General features: G+C 47.4%; 1 protein-coding gene across 1 annotated transcript; it reads left to right on the top strand.

Moving 5' to 3' along the window:
- Positions 1-2,639: 2,639 nt before the first annotated feature.
- FPGS (folylpolyglutamate synthase) lies at positions 2,640-20,120 on the top strand. The gene is made up of 15 exons (XM_044664072.1): positions 2,640-2,774; positions 4,743-4,871; positions 5,240-5,293; positions 5,393-5,457; positions 5,578-5,692; positions 6,000-6,077; positions 6,332-6,393; positions 6,591-6,693; positions 9,436-9,513; positions 10,438-10,585; positions 11,318-11,407; positions 16,616-16,766; positions 17,734-17,809; positions 18,185-18,251; positions 18,910-20,120. The coding sequence occupies exons 1-15, from the start codon at positions 2,640-2,642 to the stop codon at positions 19,326-19,328; spliced, it is 1,770 nt and encodes a 589-aa protein (XP_044520007.1). The 3' UTR covers positions 19,329-20,120.
- Positions 20,121-20,657: the final 537 nt, after the last annotated feature.

The raw sequence follows: 20,657 nt of genomic DNA, 5'->3' as shown, positions 1-20,657 counted from the left end.
AAAAATCCTTAACTCTACTTTAACCCCTCCCAACTCCCTGGAAAGTTGTGAACTCTTTGCAATGAGGAGTTATTTAAATTCTAGCCTCCTCTCCAGCTATTTTTTGCCTTTTCCTGCAATTATAATAATAGCTCACATTTGTATAGCTCCTTAATGTTTGGAAAGCATGTTTTCTACCACAACCCAGTCAAGTAGGTGGGCAAGTACCATTGCTCCGGTTTTCATTTATTTATTTGTTTGTTTGCTTATTTATTTATTTGAATTTTTGACCCTTACCTTCCGTCTTGGAGTCAATAATTGACTCCAAGGCAGAAGAGTGATAAGGCAATGGGGGTCAAGTGACTTGCCCAGGGTCACACAGCTGGGAAGTGTCTGAGGCCAGATTTAAACCTAGGACCTCCCGTCTCTAGGCCTGGCTCTGAATCCACTGAGCTACCCAGCTGCCCCCATTGTTCTGGTTTTTAAAGAGGAAGGAAATAAGGTTTTGAGGTATGGGAAAGTCAAACTTCTTGTGTCTTCTGACCCCTAGGACCAGAACTCTATTTACACTATCTATCCTAGAGTTTCATATTCTGATCTGAGAAACATCACTTTGAACCCTCCCTCTTCTCACTGCCTTCCAACCACCATGCAGAGCTGCCTCTCCAGGCAGACATCTCTATTAAAGAGCTGTAACTTAAAACTAATTCATATTCTGCAGACAGCTATTATGGTAAATTATGGCTTTTTTCTCAAAGTGACACACCACCCGAGTTATGCTTGGTTTTTTGTTGAATTTTGACATGCCAAGCTCAAAAGGTTGCCCATCACTGCAATAGGAGAACCTACTAGGACAAAAAAGGTACTTAACATCTGATTGAGTTTGCTAGCCCTCCAGGAAAAACTCTCATGTGACAAGGTCAAACTTGGGGGTCTTCAGGTCTCATGTTGCTACAAACTTGGGGTTTCTAGATCCACGTAATTTAAATAATGGTTGATCTCTGGACAAACTTCCTCTTCCCTTCCTGAAATACTGAAAATACTCTCAAGCTTTGATAAATATTTAAACCCTCTTTTCTTTTAAATGAGGTTAATGTTTGCTAAAACATGGGGGTTGGGAGGGGGAGAGTGGAAGCATAGTAAAAATCAGAACAGGCCTTGGGACTTTTTGGTGTTTTCCTCTTTTATCTGTGAGCTCTCCTCTGGTCAGCACAAAAGTACAATTAGATTTCGCTTCGTTGGACAAAGGAGTGTGGGGAGAACCTACAGGATGGATCATTGCACAGAGTCACAAACACTTCAAAGCCCAGAAATTCAGGATCAGTTGTTTTCTGGCTAGTCTTTCAGCCTTAGAAAGGGGTGGTGTGACCCTTAGGGGACTGGCCCTAATCTGGTCAGAAAGGGGCGTTTGATTATCCAAAAATGACATGATTACGTCCTGGTGGGGAGGGGCTAGGCACCTTTAAATGGGCGTCCAGGAAGGTAAGACTAGTAGGTGACTGTGTGTTCAGTTTGGTGCTTTGAGAAAATGAAGGGTTCCAGGGAATCCAGTGGTGAGAGCCTGGAGGTAACTAACTCATCCATCTTTTTTAGTCTTTTATCTGCTTCTCTAAATTCCAGCTCTTTCATCAAACTCATTTGTAATTTTAGAGAAGTAATTCAGGATCACTGATGTATTGCTAAGCTAAAAGGGATCAAACCCCCTCATTTTACAAAAGAGGATTGGTGGTGGGGAGAGGGAAGGGGTCTTGGGAATTTCAATGACTTGCTCTGGTCTTTTTTTTTATGTTTTTATGTTTTTTTGTGTGTAATTTTTTTAAACCTTTACTTTCTGTCTTTACTAAGTATTGGTTCCATGGCAGAAGAGTGGTATGGGCTAGCCGCTAGGCAATTGAGGTTAAATGACTTGCCCAGGGTCACACAGCTAGGAAATTATTTGAGGACACAGTTGAACCGAGGGCCCTGCTTGGTACTTTATCCATTGTGCTACCCAGCTGCCCCTTGCTCTGGGTCCCCCACTCCGCTAATGAATAGGGTTACAATGTATCTGCATACAAGCAAATACAAACCATATAAGGGATATTTTGAACCCAGGACTTTTGACCACTCCAGTAAAAGTGGAAAGAGCTGCTTTACCGCTTTTCTCTTAGCTTCAATCTCCAGATTTGTAAAACGAGTCTCGATTACATTCTTTCCGTTGAAGACGTGGAAAGGCTGGTGGAGGGGGTGAAGTTGGGGATGGGGTTGAGGGGTGGATGTCCAGGATCTTGGTTGGGGCAGAGATGTTTTGAGGCTGCAGCTGGGTTCCTAATGGCACTCCGTACCTATATCCTCGCCAGAACACAGAAGCCCATCTGTCCCTTTTAGAGCAGGAAAGGGAAAAAGTTGGGAGCCTTACTAATATGGCGTCATTGTCTTTCCGCGCTGATTCTCAGTGCCCGAAGCCCCGCTACCTTCCGCCCCAAACAAAGATGGCGACTGGAGGGGCCGATTTATTATTGATGGAAAAGAGAGGACCTCCAGGTCGAGGATTGGTGGGGATTGGGGGCACGTCGTCGTAAGGGCGGGGAGGGGCGGGCCCATGTGGGTCAGGGGCGGGGCCGGGGGGGCGGGTGACGAGCAGCGGCAGCTGGAGCCTAGGCTCGGGCTTCCTTGGCGGGATGTCTTGGGCCCGTTGCCGGGCGCTGCACGCGGCCCTGCGGCTCGCAGCGGAGCTTCCGCTCCGGGGCTGTCTGGCATCCAGGCGGGGGCTAAGTGCGCGACCGGTGCCGCAGGAGCCCGGGATGGAGTACCAGGTACTAGGGCGGCCCAGATGCGCCTGATCGGGCCGGGTGGACACGTGGGCGCCGGCGGTGGCTCGGGCCACGCAGCATCTGCTACCCTGGGCTGTCAAAAAAGGATACCTGGGGCTGTGAAGAGCAGGGGGATTCTGAAGTCTGGATGGTGGGCTTCGGGATGGGAGTCGAATAGGTTCGAGGAGTGTGGACACCCTGGTGTCTGGTGGGGTCAGAATTTGGGGGCGCCCAGGAGTTTTGTGGGATCAGGGATTCGAGGGGGCGCCCAGGAGTCTGGTAGGATCAGGGATTTAAGGGGTGCCCAGGAATATGATGGGATCAGGAGTTTGGGGCACTCTGAAATCTAGTGGGGTCATGGTTTGGAGGATGCAGGAAGTGAGGAACTCAGGAGTCCAGATTTTGGAGTAAGGGATCAAGGAACCCTATAGTCCAGGCTGGCACCATAGATTGGCTTGGCAAGGAGGAACTTTGACAACTTCTCCCCAGCACCATGCCCTCTTTGTCTCTTGGCCTGTCTTAGTTGCCAGGGATAACAGGGTGCCCAGGCCTCACTCTTTGGCTTTATCAGGGATCCTGTGGCTGCCCAGGGTGGAACACCTGCTACCCCCTGGGGAGAGACTGCGTGCTACTTACCAGGCTACAGAACTGGCAGCAGGGAGCTCCTGTGAATGCCTTAGAGAGACATTGCATCTTGGGAGTGGTAATAGGGGTGGAGTATAAATAGCCATCATAGGGTCAGCATGTTTTCATAAAGTGACCTGGGGTTTAGGATTCTGCCTGCATTCTCTTACATTCCTCTGGCCTCTGGTGAGGTTAGACAAAATTCACTCCTTTGGAAAAACAATATAACCTTCAGGGGAAACATTTAATAGTGTTTCCCTCTGCTCAGGCAAGCTGCCTTCCCCTGCTAGAGAAGCTGCTGTGGTTGACTATGGGAGTGATCTGAACACTAGAATAATAGCTCCAAGGCCCAAATTCTAGTCTAGCCTCTTTCACCCACTATATGACTGCTGAGAATTGACCTGACTTCCTTATTTGTAAAATAAAGGCATCTAATCAGATGATCTCTCACTCTTTCCAAAGCCCTGGGCATGGTGCCCTGAAACATCATCCCGTGAGAGATCCCTATTGGTTTGGTACTAGGAGCATGATGGTGGTAGGACCAGTAACCCTCAAGTGGAATCCTCAGTGCACAGGCACTCTCTTCCTTCTTCCTCTTTAAATCTGGGGCAAATGCAAATAGTAGAAGCGACAGAGTTTTTGAGTATGTTATGACTCAAGCTTTCCTTGTCCTGGACGGATTATATGTAACAGGACCGACCTGTTCTTTTCTTTACTGAGTCTTCCCACGCATGTGCAGTGAGGTTGGAGAGCCCTAGGCTTTATTCTCTTACCCATCTGTGCTCTGGACAGGTTGAAGAAAGTTTTATTAAACAGTTACTGGGAAGAGTGGTTGATGCTGGTTAGCCTGAAGTCTGCTAATTTAGTGGAATAAGATTTTTCCTGGAAATCAGAAAACCTGCAGTCTGAGGCCCTAGGGTCTTGGCTGGGGCAGAGAGGATTTGAGGCTACATCCAGGTTCCTAATGGCACTCTGGGCCTATACAGAAGCATGTTTGTCCCTTTCACTTCTTCTGATCACCTTGAGTAAGTCATGAAGGTGGCCTGCATTTGGGCTCAAATCCCTCCCATTATTTACTACCACCTGTGATTTTGGAAGAATCATTTTTAACTTCTAAGGCTCAGTTTCCTTATCTGTACGGGGGCGGTGGGGGGGGGGGGAGTTGAACCAGCTGACTTCTAAGATCCTTTAGCTAAAACCTATGATCCTGTGATTTCACTTCTGACAAGCTCAATCTTCTCATCTATGAAAGTGGATGATTACAGAAGATGATTTCTAAGCAACTGACATTTCCTCCTCTCATAGGCTAAGTAAGTCTGTCCAACTCTAACCCTCTGTGATCCTTAGGATGCTGTGCGGACCCTCAACACCCTTCAAACCAATGCTAGCTTCCTCGAGCAGATCAAGCGAGAACGAGGAGACCCACAGGTCCAGTTAGAAGCCATGAAGCATTATTTAATCCGAAGTGGGCTGCAGGTAAGTAGGGATAGGAGACACTCCCACCCCCAACCTACCAGCATCCCATCATAGATTCCACCATTAACTGGGACCAGAGCACTGGCAAGGCGAAATCTAGAGCATAGTTTCTAGCCTGCTGAACAGGCATCTATCTTTTTTCTTTCTTTTTAAAATTTTTTTTTAAACCCTTTAACTTCTATGTATTGGCTCATAGGTGGAAGAGTGGTAAGGGTGGGCAATGGGAGTCAAGTGACTTGTCCAGGGTCACACAGCTGGGAAGTGTCTGAGGCCGGATTTGAACCTAGGACCTCCCATCTCTAGGCCCGACTCTCAATCCACTGAGCTACCCAGCTGCCCCCGAACAGGCATCTTTCTATCTGTTTTAGATAGAGGACTTGGATCAGTTGAAGATCATCCATGTAACAGGGACTAAAGGGAAGGTAAGATCAAAGGGAGGTGGGCTTTGTATATTATTGGTGGCCATGGTGAGGCCAGGCTTGGGGATGTCTGAGCCCTTGTTCTTCTCTCTGTCTCTTCAGGGATCCACTTGTGCCTTCACAGAACGCATTCTCCGTGGCTATGGTCTGAAAACTGGATTCTATAGGTATGAGGGTTCAGGGTGGGAGGAGTCACTCCCCCCTCCTCCCCCCAGCCTTTTCCAGCAGGCAAACAGAAGGCTTTTTATGCTGGAGATTATCTCACAAAGATCTCTCTGTCCCCTTAGCTCTCCTCACCTGGTGCAGGTACGGGAGCGAATCCGTATTAATGGTGAACCCATCAGCCCTGAGCTCTTCACCAAATATTTCTGGCGACTCTACAATCAGCTCGAGGAGACTAAGGTAGGAAATTGGAGGGGGAGGCCAGTCCCTGGCCTTCTCTGCCTTCTTGTGTGTCTGTCCTCCAGTCTCCAGATCTAGGGTCAGCAGGGATAAGGCTGGGTTCTGAAATTGTATCATTTAAGAGAAATAAAGGCCATGTCATCCAACTCCCTCATTTTGCAGATGGGAAAACTGAGGCTTAAGAGGTGACAATTGCCCAAAGTCAATATAGTGACTTAGTGATAGAAGTGGGATTGGACTCTAGTCCATGGTGTCTCCCATCTCCTGGCATTTTTTTTTCTTCTGATCCTATTTCTGTGCCCCACAGGATGGCAGTTGTGTCAGCATGCCCCCTTACTTCCGCTTCCTTACCATCCTGGCTTTCCACGTGTTCCTTCAAGAAAAGGTATGATGTCCCCCCATGTCATCCTGACCTAGAGCCTGATCACTCCCTTCTGGGCTGTCTCAGGCAGTATTGCCCAACAGCTTCCCCAAGACTGGCAGCCTCAGGATCATAGTGTGCCATGGTCTGTGCCTGTTCCTGAGCACCAGTCAGGGTGGGAGGGTTGGAGGACAGGGGATGTACTCTTGGCCGCTTCTGCAGCATGGGTAAGGCAAAGCCATCCCAAGACTAACGTTTGATGTCTTGGCTGTTTCCAGGTGGACCTAGCAGTAGTGGAGGTGGGCATCGGTGGTGCTTATGACTGTACCAACATTATCAGGTGAGAAGCCCCTGGTTCTCCCCCAGGTAATGGGGAATGGGAGGAGGGATAGAGATCCCCTTCCTCTGATTGCCCACTGTGGGTAGAGAGGGATTAATGAGGGAGCTGGATGGGCAGAGCACCTTGCCCAGGCCCCTTGGGTATTCCAAGCAGAGTTGGGAGGCCAGCATTGACTTTTCTCTGATCCTTTTCCCCAGGAAGCCGGTGGTCTGTGGGATATCATCTCTGGGCATAGACCATACCAACATCCTAGGTGACACTATTGAGAAGATTGCATGGCAAAAAGGGGGCATCTTTAAGGTAATAACTCTGTGAAATTGGAAAAAAACTAAAAAACAGACCCAGACCTTACATTTCTATGACCCATCATGTTCCTAAAGTAGTCTTGTTCCTATTTCCAGATGAGGAAACTGAGGTTCAGAGAAGGGAATGGAGTTGCCCAAGGTCACACAGCTAATCAGTGTCAGGTCTGCCAACTCTCAATCCAGATGTTTTTGCCCCGATCTGACAGTGTTCCTGGGCCTGGGGCCAGAGGCCAGCAAGGAACTGGCTTTTCCCTACTTTGAGGAGAAAACTACTAACACCCTCCAGTCCCCTTAGGAATCTTGTTTTGTCTTATAGACATATACTTGTGATAAAAAGACAGCTGGGGAGCAAGAGAATGGCTGCTTGGTGGCCCAGCAGTTAGAGCTCTGGGTCTGGAGCCAGCAAAACTCAGTTCAAATCTAGCCTCAGTTGCTTACTAGCTGTGCAGCCTCAGACAGACCACTTAGCCTCTCTCCACCTCGGTTTTCTTCATCTGTAAAATGGGGATTAGAATAGCACCAACCTTCCTAGGGTTGTTGTGAATATCAAATGAGATAATAATTGTAAAGTGCTTAGTACAGTTCCTGGCAGATACTGAGTAGGGCCATGTAAATGCTAGCTGCTCCTGCTGCTGGTGTTTATTGACTGGGAAGCAGAAAATCAGAGTTGTGGTCTTCCCACTGAGCCCACCCACTCACTGTGTAACTTGGCTGCATCACTGCACTAGGTCTCTGTATCTCAGTATTGATCTGAGGTCCCAAGATTTTCACAGTTGAATATTTCACAGAATTGCTGTTACCCATATTCAGTTTTTTCCTGGTTCTGCTCACTTCACTTTGCTTCATTCTGTAGAAGTCTTCCCAGGTTTCTCTGGAACCCTCTTGCTCATCATTTCTTAGAGCACAATAACATTCCATCACACCATTCTCCAGGTGTAACAATAAAAAGGCCAGTCATGAATGTTTGATAGAAGGGAGATAGAGAAAGTCTAAGTGGTGATGAGTCTCATTTCCAGCACTCCCCTGGAGCCGAATATACACTGAGAGACTTTAAGGGGGTGTCACCCTGAAACCGGGTGACCTGGATGGTCCTGCCATCCCTTAGGAGCTGGGGGCAAGACTTCCCTATAAGAGGAGGTATGTGGCACCCTAATCCGGTCCTGAATATGGACATATGAGATTCACACAAACCTCCCCCCCCCCCAAGTCAGTTAAATTCATAGTGGGTGGTCTGGCTTCAAGATGGAGGCAGCCAGACCAAGCTGTGGTTCCCCTCTTCCTTGTTGCCTCAGGCACACTGGAATGCTATCTGACTGAAAATTGCTTTTTTTATTATTTGCAAATAAGGGATTGGGGAAAGGGTGAAGGGCTGAGGGATTTTGGGGTGCCCTTCTCTATTTCTGTGGGGTCTGTCACTTAGGAGGGAACCTTTGGGGTTCCTACTCCTAAATTTCTTCCCCCACCCCTTCTCCTTCTCCTTCTTCTGTTTCTATTTCTAGTTTTCTGTTTCTATCCTTTTCTATAATTATAAGTTTTGACTGAAAGGGGGTCTCTCAGCAAGGTTGGATAATAAGAGAAGGAGACTAAGAGATTGCTCCCAGAATGGAGTCCAAAAACTTAGCTGACTCGATGGTTGAAGTTTTGATGGGTAAGATGTGATGGAATGGCTTTGATCAGGGAATCAGGGTTTCAGTTTCCAAAGAAAGATCCTCAGGAAGCCCTCAGGACTAGCTCTGAGCTGGGTTGTCCTCCTCCTCCTTCTTCTCAGTCCTCCGCCTGAAGACCTCTTCACCCCCTCTCTTCTCAGGAGAATTTCCCAGAATCCCCTCTGGTCTCAACTGTCAGCAACTGCCTTCTCTGGCTCCTTTGGTCCCATCCCCCTTGTACAAATCCCATCCTTTCACAGCAGATAGACATCCTTTCCATTTCTGATCTGTGTCCCTACAAAAAGAGCTTTAAATATTTTCTAACATGTAGGTCCTTCTCCTTTTGGTTTTTTATTTCTTTGGGATATAAACCTAGTAATAGTATATACAGAATAGTTGGATCAGTTCACATTTCCAGCAACAGGACAGGGCCCTGCTCTCAAGGGACTTAAGTCTGGTATAGAGGATAAGGCATAAGCACTAATTATCATGCAAAACTGTGTATTATAACAATTAAACATTTATTAAGCCCCTGCTGTTGTACCACATATTGGGGATTCAGAGACATGAGTGAAACAGGCCTTGCCTTCAAAGAGCCTCTATTCTATTGGGAGTCATAAGACCTATGAAATAGCTGCAAAGTAAATACCAGATAATTCTGGATCAGGAAAGGCTTTGTGTGAGGGTTGTTACTTGAGCCAATAAGTATGTTAGATCCTGAACTAATTATTGTGTGAGAGATCTGAAGGAGCATCGAGCTAAGGAAGGCTTCATGACGATGATCTCGGTGGGTACCACAGCTGAAGGAGGGAGTAGACATTGCATTCACAGGGCATGGTGTGAACAAAGGCACACACAGATTTCAGGAACCAAATTTGCCTTTTGGGGAACAGAGAACAGATGAGTTTGGTCAATAGAAATATATGGGATAAAACTGGAAATGTAGGGTAGAGGGTGGACTGGAAAAATAGCACCTTAGCAATGAGTATATGCAAAGAAAAATGCTTAACTGGGTGTCCCAACAGGTCCTGAGGACCCTGGGCTCAAAGAAGGTAGGCCTGGGCCTTAGTCCTTTCTCTCTTTTTCTTTAGCCTGGAGTGCCAGCTTTCACCGTGTCCCAGCCAGACTCCCCGCTGGAGGTACTGAAGGAGCGAGCTCAACAGCTCCCGGTGAGTCAACTCCCCTTTGGATTTTGGCAAGAAAGAAACTTTGTCACCTTCCTGGGCCATATGTACCATCAAGATCCCCTCCAAGGCTTGCTTTCTCTGCTGCCCTGGCTTGTCTCTGTTGATTAAGGTTTGGGTTTGACAATCCAGCAAGGGAAATAAGCCACCCATTTCTCCTACTTCTGAGGCTTAGCTAATCCTCTGAGCTACCCTCTGAGCCTCGAAGCCATGTGTCCCCTGTCCAGAACTACCTGGATTTTAGGTCTGCTTCTGCTACTATCTAACATTAGGACTTGGAGAACCTTGTTTAACTTGGTTAGCCTCAGTTTCTTTATCTGTAAAATGAGGGTAATGCTACTTGACCTGCCCAGGGTCAGGGATCTGGACCCATTGATCTCTTGAGGTCCTCTTCAGCTCCAAGAGCCAGAATTCAGAACTCTCACAAGGCAGCAGCACATGGTGAATGTCAGCTTTTACTCTAAAGTCTCTTAGAGCAGGATGAGAGGTCACTGCGCTGAGATACTGTCAGGAAAAGCCTCAGCCAGGGCCGAGCTGTATTGTCAAGAGAGAGCCTTGGGGTCATGTAGTCCAGTCCCTTGAGTTTACAAATGGGAAACATGAGGCCCAATGCACAGGTCTCGTCCAAGGCTCCAGAGCACTCCAGGGACAGCTGGGACTGAAGCCAGGTTACCTGGCTCCCACATCTGTGTGCTTTCCAATACATGCTCCTCTTTGGTAGAGCAGCCTCCATGGAGCCAGGGGGATTGGCAGGTACACCTGGAGGAGCTGGCTAGGATTTGCCAAAGGAGTAGAGGAGGGAGGCAGGAGGGCACCTTGGATTTTTCAAAGCACCAAAACTTGTCCACATCACTGATGGTTTCAAGGATGGAGCACCTTGTAAAGTCTCTCTTTGCCTCTGCCCTGCAGTGCCCGCTCTACCTGTGCCCTCCACTGGATGCCTTTGAGGAAGAAGAGCAGCCGCTGCACCTGGGCTTGGCAGGCGATCACCAGCGGAGCAACGCTGCTCTGGCTCTGCAGCTGGCACGATGCTGGCTCCAACAACAGGGCCACAAGGGTAAGGCAGTGTCTAAGAATGACTTCACATTGTCTTGCTCCTTTGTCTGCTGGGTCTGGCCACCTACTGGATTCAATTCAACACATAATCACTGAAACACCTGCTTTGTTCCAATGTGTTTGGTGCCAGGGAATCAGTCAGCCAGCAGTTAGACTAGCCTGGAGGATAGGGGCAGCCAGGCAGCTCAGTGGATTGAGAGCCAGGCCTAAAGACAGGAGAGGCTGGGTTCAAATGTGGCCTGTGTGACCCTGGGCAAGTCACTTAACCCCCAGTGCCTAGCCCTTGCCGCTCTTTTGCCTTAGAACTGATACATGGTATTAATTCTAAGAGATGGTAAGGATTTTATAAAAAAGAGTAACTAGAGGGACGTAGAAGGGCATAGAGTCCAAGCTGAGCAAAAATCTTCTCTTAGAGCATCCCCAGTTGGTGGTTCCCCAGACCCTGCTTTCTACAGCTTTGTAACTATGTACGTTACTTTCTTTAATTACCGTGTAAAGTTTTAACCCTTAATTGATTTAAAGGGAAGCGAGTTTCCTGTCCTCACCAGGCCAGGAGGACGAGGGGAATCTGGCTCCCCCAGGGCCAGGGAGGATCGGTGGTCTTTAGGAAGTGCCACAGTGGGGGAGCAGGGAGCCCCTGCACGTGCCATGAGTCTCTAGGCTTCCCCTCCATGCCAAGGGGGAGGCAGGGGGAAGGCATGTGGGCTTTACATGGTTGCCTTTTCCTCTGCAGGAATTGGGGAGCTAAAGACAGTCAGGCTGACCTCTCGGCGAGCCCTGCCCCTCGCTCCTGTGTTCCATCCCACCCGACCCATGAAGCAAGGTAAGTGCCCCAGCATCCCTCGTAAGAACCCATCACCACCCTGCCTTTCTAGCCTCCTTACTTGGCACAGTCTGTGAGCAGCTAGCATGGAGGAGTGCCTTTTAAGAGATATTCAGTGAGTACTTCTCACAGCCTGGAGAGGCAGTCTTGTTACCTCCATTTGGCAGCTAAGAAAACTGAGGTTAAATGACTTACGTAGTCGTCACACCTACTTGGTATTGGAGGCAGGATTTGAACTTGGGTCAGAACCCAAGTCCATCTCTATCCATTAAAGGAAGAAGTGATGTAATAAGCACCTAAGTTAGGCATTTGCTAAGAACTTTTTACAGATATCATCTCATTTAATCTCCATGGCAGTCCTGACAGAGAAGTGCCATTATTCTTCCCCATTTGACAGATGGGGAAACTGAGGCAGGCAGCTGCAACTTGCCTGGGTCACAGAGATTAATGAGTGGTTGGGGTCATATTGGAAGGATCCAGCACTCTTTCTGGGGCCAGCTAACTGGTCTGTTCTTTATACAAAGGACTTCTTCATCCCTGAAGTATTCTCCCTCCCCACTTCCATCTCTTTGCCTCTCCCTGGCTCCCTTAAGACTCAGCTCAGGTGCCACCTGTTGCAGGGGCCGCCCTTTTCAGGGAGTCCTTCCTCTTCCCCATCCCCCTACTAGTTAGTGCCTTCTCAGCCAAGGTTACCTTGTGTGGCTTTGCATTTGTTTTGTGAATTCTTCTGTATGCAAATTGTTATTTCTCCCGTTGGAATGTAAATTCCTAAGAGCAGAGACCATTTTTGCTGGCTTTGTCCCTGGAGCTCTGTACTGCTTGGCTCATAGAACATGAATAACGAATATTTGTTACTTCATTAAACCCCCCCCTCCACTGCATTCCTGTGCCTGGTCTGGATCTAACCTGTTGGGAGCCATCCAGTCCTCTCCCTGGCTTCCCTCCACCCTGGTGATCTGACTGCTTTTAATCGCCTTCCCATCATCACCCCTGTAATCAGGTTGTTCCTTTCAGCGAGAAAGTGCCTTTATTTATGAATAGTTCCTCTATTCCCTCCATTTTTCTAAATTCCATGCATCCTTAAAGGCCCGGCTCAAGTCTGAAACGGCCCCACTTCGTGATCTCCAGGCCCCTCTCCAATTCCCTTACTGCCCTTCGGACCCTGTCGTGTGGGCCTTCACGGTTCCCTAGATGTGTCTTGCCTGTGAGCTTTGGTTCCTCAGCTGGTAGGAAGGCCCTTGAGGCACAAGGATAACGGTCTATGACCATTTCATTTTGAGCTAGAGAAGGCCATGGAGCTCTTGCCTCCTCGTTTTTAGCAATCTTTTACAAAAAATAATTTTATTATTAAGTTATCCATAAGAATAATCAAATTACACTAAAACCATAAACTAGTTTGGAAAAATGATGTGAACAAAAATGATCTTTTTTCTTTGCCCTTTTCAGCCTTTTTTTTTAATGTCCATATACTTAGCAGGTTTTGTTTCTGTTTTTGCTTTAATAGTCACCATCAGTGAATGTGTTCTGCGATTGCTTTCATCCTCTGCCTACCTTCACATAAATGTTGGCATGTTTCTTCCTGTTTGTTTTTCTTTCTTTTTTTTTTTTTTAACTTGCCTTCCATCTTGGAGTCAATACTGTGTATTGGTTCTAAGGCAGAAGAGTGGTAAGGGCCAGGCCATGGGGGTTAAGTGACTTGCCCAGGGTCACATAGCGAGGAAGTGTCTGACTGAGGCTAGATTTGGATACCAGCAGTTTGATGTTTGACCTAACATTGGTAGATTATCTTTCTCCCCAAATTCAGCCAATTTACTGCTCTGCCAACTGTGTAAAACTGGTGGCTTCCCCACAGTCCCTGACTAGCACCGTTGTACCCTTTTAATCAGTTTTATCAATTGAATGGGTGAGGGGTGTAACTTGCTTCATTTCAACTAGCATTTAGTAAGTTAATACTATGAGCAGGACTGGGGATACAGAGACAAAATGAAGCACAGCCTGCCCTCAAGGAGCCTCCTTCCTGCTAAGGAGAGATGCTGTACTCTTAATAGATGAATGAATGCAGTTTGAAGAAGGAGTAGCAACAAGGGGGTGCCACAAGAAGGCAACTAAGGATTCTAAGAAGTAAAGAAGGGTGGAAGGGAAGGAAGAAGCGCAAGTGAGGCATGGGACACAGCCTGTGTAAAGGCACCTGGAGAGAATAGCAGAGAGGCCAGCATGACTATAAAAGAGACTACCGGAAGCAGAGAATAATGTAAATTAAATAAGGAAATGCAGGCAGGAGCCAGACTGTGAAGGGCTTTTAAATGCTAAGCCTTTAAATAAATCCTAGCATTGTTCAACCAAAATATTTGTTGAAATCTGCCTTTCTTAGTTTGATAGAGAGTTTGAACAGTTTTGAGTGACTAAAAATGTGTATTTCCCTGAGAATTCCTGCTTTTGAATATTCTTTGACTGGAGAATATATATATATTAAACCCTCCTGTTTCTAGGCCTGGATCCCAGGATGTATATATTTCTCCCAAGTTTGTGCTGGGTCCTTAATTGATATATTTACAACACTTTTTTTTTCCAGTCTTTAAAAAATGTATTTGATTTGTTCTTTCCAGTTTTTTCCAGATATTCCCCCCCCCCATAGAACTCTTCCTTATGACAAAAAAAAATAACTCAAAACAGAATCAACCCATATAGAAACAATGTCTGATAGCATAAGTACCATTCAGCATCCATAGCCTCCCTTCTCCCCTACCCGCAACCACCTTACTGCTGAAATTCAGGAAGTATGTTTCATTATTTATCTTCCAAGATTAAGATTAGTCATTGCATTTAATCTGAAACCAGCTGCTTTTTCAGAGTAATTTTCATTTACAATATAGCATTCTATACATAGATTGGACAGCTAATAAATACAGTGGATAGAGCTCCAGGCCTGGAGTCAGCAGGACCCAAGTTCAAATCTGGCCTCAGATACTTCCTAACTGTGTGACCTGGGCAAGTCATTTAATCCTGTTGGCTTCAGTTTCCTCATCTGTCAAATGAGCTGGAGAAGAAAATGGCAACAACTACAGAAACCTCAAATGGGGTCCTAAAGAGTCAGACATGGCTGAAGAACAATATACGTAGATTCTCTTCTGCTTTCTGTACTCTGCATCAGTTCCTAGAAATCTTCCTATGTTTCTCAGAATTCTCTTTAGTCATTGTCTCTTCCATTGACATAATAGTCTATTACATTCATTTGCCACAACTTGTTCAGCTCTTCCTCAATTCATTTTTGGACATACTGCTTCTAATGGTACAGTGTCTTTTTCATTCTCTTAGTTCTTAAGATTATGATTCGAGAGACAGAGAGAGACAGAGAGAGACAGAGAGAGACAGAGAGAGACAGAGAGAGACAGAGAGAGACAGAGAGAGACAGAGAGAGACAGAGGAGCGCAGCTATTGGACTGGAGCAAGCCTCATAAGATAGCCTCTTGCCCCCTTGGTGTGGGATCACCTCTTTTGAAACTGCTATAATTTTTTCCCCACATAAAGATTTTAAATGAATGTTGTATTCTGCTGTACCTACACAAATAAGTCTCTTGTTTTGTGGTGTAAGGCATGCTTTTCACCACTGAGATTAACTGAATAAATTGGAATGAAAAAAAAAAAAAAGAAAAGGTGGGGAGGAGGGTCACAAATGCCCAATATGGCAGGTTCGTAAACAAGTATCTCTGATCCTGGTTCTCAATCCACTGAGCCACCTAGCTGCTCATAGGATTTATTTAAGAGAGGTTAACTCTTTACATGATTGCACATATAAAATCTATGATCAGGGGACAACTGGGTGGCTCAGTGGATTGAGAGCCAGGCATAGAAATGGGAGGTCCTAGGTTTTAAATCTGACCTCAGACACTTCCTAGCTGTGTGACCCTGGGCAAGTCTCTTAACCCCCGTTGCCCAGCCCTAACTGCTTTTCTACCTCAGAACTAATACACAGTATTGATTCTAAGACAGAAGGTAAGGGTTTAAAATGAATATAAATAAATAAAATCTATTTCAGATTGCTTACCCCCTCAGAGAGGGGTGGGAAGAAGGGAGACAATTTGGAACTCAAAATTTTTAAAAACGAATGTTAGAAAATTATTTTTACCTCTAATTGGGAGGAAATGAAATATTAGGAAAAAAGGGAGATTTCCACCAAACTAGGCCCTTCCAGAGGCCTAAAGAACTGACCTTTTCCACACTATTGAGAGCTCTGCCTAGATGATCAGAACTGGTCACTGCAGTACCCTGAACCCTGCAAGAGAGACACTGACCAATTCTTATTCAATTCTTTTTTCATAAGTCAGTCAGTCAATCAGCATTTAGTAAACAGCTACTATTAGTGCCAGACTCTGTGCCAAAGGGTACAAAGCCAATAATCAGACAATCCCAGCTTAACCTTTAATGGAGAGTAGGTGAGGGAGGGGGGAAGCAGGGGGTTAGAGGTGGGGAGGAAGAGATGTATCTAAGTATAGGTATCCCTTCCATATTGTGACTTTTTCCCCATCAAAGAGTCAATGTATTACAGGTCAGCATGGGAGTTTGTTGAAAGTTTTGCAAAAGCCACAGATAGTGTGAAGACCAGCAGACAACCCAGAAAAAGTTTAGAAACTCAGAAATGTAAATTTTGGTACCCTAAATTTACACAATTATAGTTAAATTTCAGGAAAAGAAGGCAAAAGTCGGCAGATGACACAAAGGCTAGAAATGTAGAGCTATATTAAGTTTAGTAACTTATAAATGCATGTAAAGTATTGTAAACACCCTATAAATGAAAAGGGAAAAATTCAGACTTCTTTAGTACAAAGGGAGGGCCAAAAATTTTTGTGCAGATTTTCCAGATCACAGGGGCACCTAAACCTAATCCTTGCAGTGTGATAGGGATTTCTGTATTATATATAAAATGTAGTTTGTCAGAGGAGGTGGGTTCTAATTCTGATCATACGAAATCATTTGAACTCTCTGGACCTCAGTTAATCTCACCTGTAAAAAAAATAAGGAGTTGGATTACATGTCTTCCAAGGTCCTTTCCAGGACTAAATCTTTGCTCTTTAAGGTTTTAGGAAATGCTATGAGAAAATGTTTGGAACTCCAAGGATGGAACTGACCTTGGTGGGGGAAATCATGACAATTTTCATGGGACATATTGTACTTGATAATAAAATTCCCTATCCCATCACCCTATTCCAGGGCTGCAGGACACAGAATGGCTAGGCCGGACACAGACACTGAGACGAGGGGCCCTCACCTGGTACCTGGATGGGGCACACACCACCAGCAGTATTCAGGCAGGGGTGCGGTGGTTCCGCCGGGCAGTGCTCAACCAAGAGAAGCCTAACAAGTAAGTTTTTATCAGGGTATGAGAATGAGGGGCATGGTTTTTTAGGGAAGATGAGAGATTTATGATTGTGGAACTCTTGGCTTTTCTCCAGGCTTGTTCACTTTGCTCTTAGAAACCTACTGTCCTGTTCCCTATATCTATAGCTAACATTTATAAAGTGCCTAGCTATGGGCCAGGCGCTGTGCTTTACAATTATCTCCAACAGCCCTGCAAGGAAGGTGCTATTAATATCCTCATTTTACATTTGAGGAAACAGAGGCAGAGGTTAAGTGACTTGTCCAGGGTCACACAAGATAGTAAATAAGAGGTCAGATTTGAACTCAGGTCTTTTCTAGGCCTAGCTGCCCCAAGGTGTTGGAGTTCTGGTCCCAGAAGCAGTGGTATGACATGAGTCACTGGGTGCCCATCATAGGAGTTGGAGAAGAGTTTCCTTTTCCTCCCATTGCTGGAAGTCATAGATGTTTCATCTCCCTTAAGATCCTCTTTGGGGGGCAGCTGGGTAGCTCAGTGGATTGAGAGGCAGGCCTGGAGACGGGAGGTCCTAGGTTCAAATCTGGCCTCAGACACTTCCTAGTTGTGTGACCCTGGGCAAGTCACTTAACCCCCATTGCCTAGCCCATTCCATTCTTCTGCCTTGGAGCCAATACACAGTATTGACTCCAAGAAGGAAGGTAAGGGTTTAAAAAAAAAATCCTCTTAAGACACAGTTCAAATTTACTTCTTCCCTGAACTCAGTAATTTTCTCTCTTTGTCTCCCTCCTCTCCTTCTTTGTCTTGCTCTCTCCTTTCTGTCCCTCTCTCACCTTTTCCCTCTCCTCAAATGTTCCTAGAAAGCACTTTTTCTGACTTGAGCAGCTCCTAGCTCTTTAGGGGCAGAGCATCTTTTTTCATTTCCTGCCTACCCCAGGACACATAGCAGAGGCTTTGTTGAACGTCTGCACATTTAAATTTAATTTCTTATCCACAGTGGCCCGGAGGTTCGAGTTTTGCTCTTTAATGCTACAGGAGAACGGGACACAGCGGCTCTGCTGAAGTTGCTGCAGGTGAGGGGTCTCTCTGAAGGGGCTGATGGGGATGTTGCTTGGAGCCTTCCCAGGGCTGAAGGGACCTGCAGTTCTCTCAGTGTCCACTAGGTGGGGCTGCTTCCCGAGGGAGCCTGGTCTTCTTCACTCAAAACCCTAGCATATTAGCATTATAAGAAGACCAGCAGGGTTTTATCCTGTCATCCAATTCTTACATGTCCCAATTGGAGAAACTGAGGCCAGGAGAGGGGAACAGACTTGCCCAAGGTCATGCAGCTAGTCAGCCACAGAGCTCACCTTGAACTAAGGTGTTCTCACTCCCAAGCTTTAACCCCAGCAAGGGCTGTGGGCTCTTGGTGGCACAGTCCGATACTAAACTCCCTATTGGTCTTTCAGCCTTGCCAGTTTGACTATGCTGTCTTCTGCCCCAATCTGACTGAGATATCTCCTGTGGGGAATGCAGGTAAGAGATGTCAAAGGGCCCCAAAGCATCCTGGGGGGGGGGGCTTTGGGAGACAGTCCCTCCCCCCACCTTGAGAAATTGTATACTTCCCTCCCCCTACAAATTCCATCTACCCCCCCCCCCCCAACAGGACTCATTCTGTGCTGGCCCTGCATTCAAATGCCCAGCAGCAAAGACTGGAGAGAGGGACGTCTCCTCAGACTATGCCCCCTCCCCTTTCATTTTGAAGGAGCCCATCGCCCAGTGGTGGCCTCATCCCCAACCTGTGGTCTAGGAGGGAGGAGGGAAGTGCAGGGCCCCTATGGAGGGGCTTAATAGTCAAGGGTGTGGGAAAAACAGAAAGGGACTTGAGAGATTATCCACTTCTACCTATCTCATGTGCTGTGTGGGAAAATTGAAATCCTCTGGTTTACCCAAGTCCACAGCCAGTTTAGTGACAGAGCTGGGACTGGAACCCACGTTGCTTGATCCCCAGTCCACATTTCTTTCTGCTGTCCTGTGCCACCTTGGTTGAACAAGGATGACCTTTCCCCTATGACCCTCAGCCTCTCCATCTGTGCATTTTGCCCTGTTTTCACTGGCTCTTGTGGCAATCTCAGTAATAGTCTCATCCTCCTGGCCTGTCTCTCTCCTCTCCTACTCCCTGTCCATTCCTCAGACCAGCAGAACTTTACAGTCACCCTAGATCATATGCTGACACGATGTTTGGAGAACCAGAAACAGTGGAACAGGCTGGCAGAGGAGAAGACAGGCCTAGATCCCTGGCTGGCCCAGACCTCAGAATCCAGCAGCGGCCCCTTACATGGACCTCTCCTCCTGGTGCCTCCGGCTCCCCGACCCCTCAACACCAACTCCCTGGTCTTTAGCTGCATCTCCCATGCCCTGCAGTGGATCAGCCAGGGCCGGGATCCCCACTTCCAGCCCTCCAGCCCTCCCCGGGGGCTTCACTCCCACCCCGTGGCTGGCACTGGGGCTGTCCTCCTCAAGGAAGCCTCCTCCATCCAGGTGCTGGTCACGGGCAGCCTTCACCTGGTGGGTGGTGTCTTAAAGCTCCTGGATCCCACTTTGTCCCAGTGATGGAACTGGGGCTCATTCCTGGAGGGGAGCACTTCCCTCTGCCTGTGGCCTTGTCATTCCCGGTCCTCCTCTGGCCCCATCTGCCCCAGACTCCTCCATCCAACAGGTGCCTTTTTCCTTCTGCTTCTGTACTTAAACATGCCATGTAAGGCATCCTGCTTTGAGAAGGTGAGGCGTGGATGGGGAGGGGGCCTCCCCTTTGGTTTTCTCCCTCAGCAGGGAGCTGTGTGTGCTGGGCCCCCTCCTGGGAGGTGGGTCAGGAGTGGCTGGCCACCCAGTGGTCTCTCCAGTCCCGGGCTGAGAGCAGCTCGTCTCACCAGAGTAGGACTGATTAGTATTCCTGGGTCGCATCCTCCACCCATCCCTCCACTAAGGAACTGCTGACTTGTGTGAGTCCCCTTAAAAAGGCAGCCCTCCCTGGGCCTCAGTTATCCTGTCACTGGAAATGGGGAGAGACTCCCCCACTCTAAGAGCTGCTGTTAGCACCCCTCCACACACTGCCCTAGAGGGCACCCAGACCAACACCCCAGCCCCCGCCTGGGTGTCCTCGGGAGCCCGGAAGCTGTGGAGCCGAGGCCTTCCTGGCCTGGGCCCAGTGCATTGTGTGAGCAGGCTGGCTGGAGGCCCAGGGCCCTGCTGCTTGATAGATTTCCTCCTCCCAGAGGGTTCTGGGAAAGCTGAGGGCCCTGACCCTGGGTGGGGTTTGGTCCTAAGGAGGGGGCGGAGCAGAGTCATGGAGTACAAGATGATAGTGAGTTAAAGCTTTTTTAATTAAAAAACATTTTTTTTTTTCCAAAAGATTTCTGCCTCAAAGTTCTGACTGCCCAGAGAGACAAATGAGAAGCTTGGGGTCCAAGAAATGTAGCCTTGGGAGAGCCTGAATTTTGAGTCCCAGCTCTCCTGAGCTTTTCCCTTCAGACCACTTTCTTCCCCACTTTGGACCTCAGGTTCCCCCCTCAGGAAAATTCTGAGACTGAATCATATAATCATGTCCTTCCCAGCTCCTGAGTTCTATGATCCCCCCCCTTCTCCCACATCCTTTATCCCACAAAGCCAGCCCTGGACCCGAGGGAGGAACCTCTGAGCCCAGTCCAGCTTACACCAAAGATGCTCCAGACTCTCGCTAAGGGTTCTGGACAAAAGATCTAAATGGGTCCTGGCATTCCGGTGAAGAAATGATCTTGGAAGACTGGGAACAGCTAAAACTCACCTCCTCTACCCTTGGTAGAGAAAGCACACTGCGTGTCCTTTCCAGGCAATGAGGTGACTGAGTAGAGAGAGTAATGGAGGTGGAATTGAGGAGACCAGAGTTCAAATTCACCCGTGGGA

This window comes from Gracilinanus agilis, chromosome 2 (assembly GCF_016433145.1).
Source record: "Gracilinanus agilis isolate LMUSP501 chromosome 2, AgileGrace, whole genome shotgun sequence".
Classification (NCBI taxonomy): domain Eukaryota; kingdom Metazoa; phylum Chordata; class Mammalia; order Didelphimorphia; family Didelphidae; genus Gracilinanus; species Gracilinanus agilis.
The sequence above is the reverse complement of the archived record's forward strand: the minus strand, read 5'-3'. Positions and strand labels throughout refer to the sequence as shown.

Coding starts and splice junctions, on each gene's coding strand:
- FPGS (XM_044664072.1), top strand. CDS start 2,640: ATGTCTTGGGCCCGTTGCCGGGCGCTGCACGCGGCCCTGCGGCTCGCA. Junction 4,872..5,239: donor TAATCCGAAGTGGGCTGCAG/GTAAGTAGGGAT, acceptor TATCTGTTTTAG/ATAGAGGACTTGGATCAGTT. Junction 9,514..10,437: donor AGCGAGCTCAACAGCTCCCG/GTGAGTCAACTC, acceptor TCTGCCCTGCAG/TGCCCGCTCTACCTGTGCCC.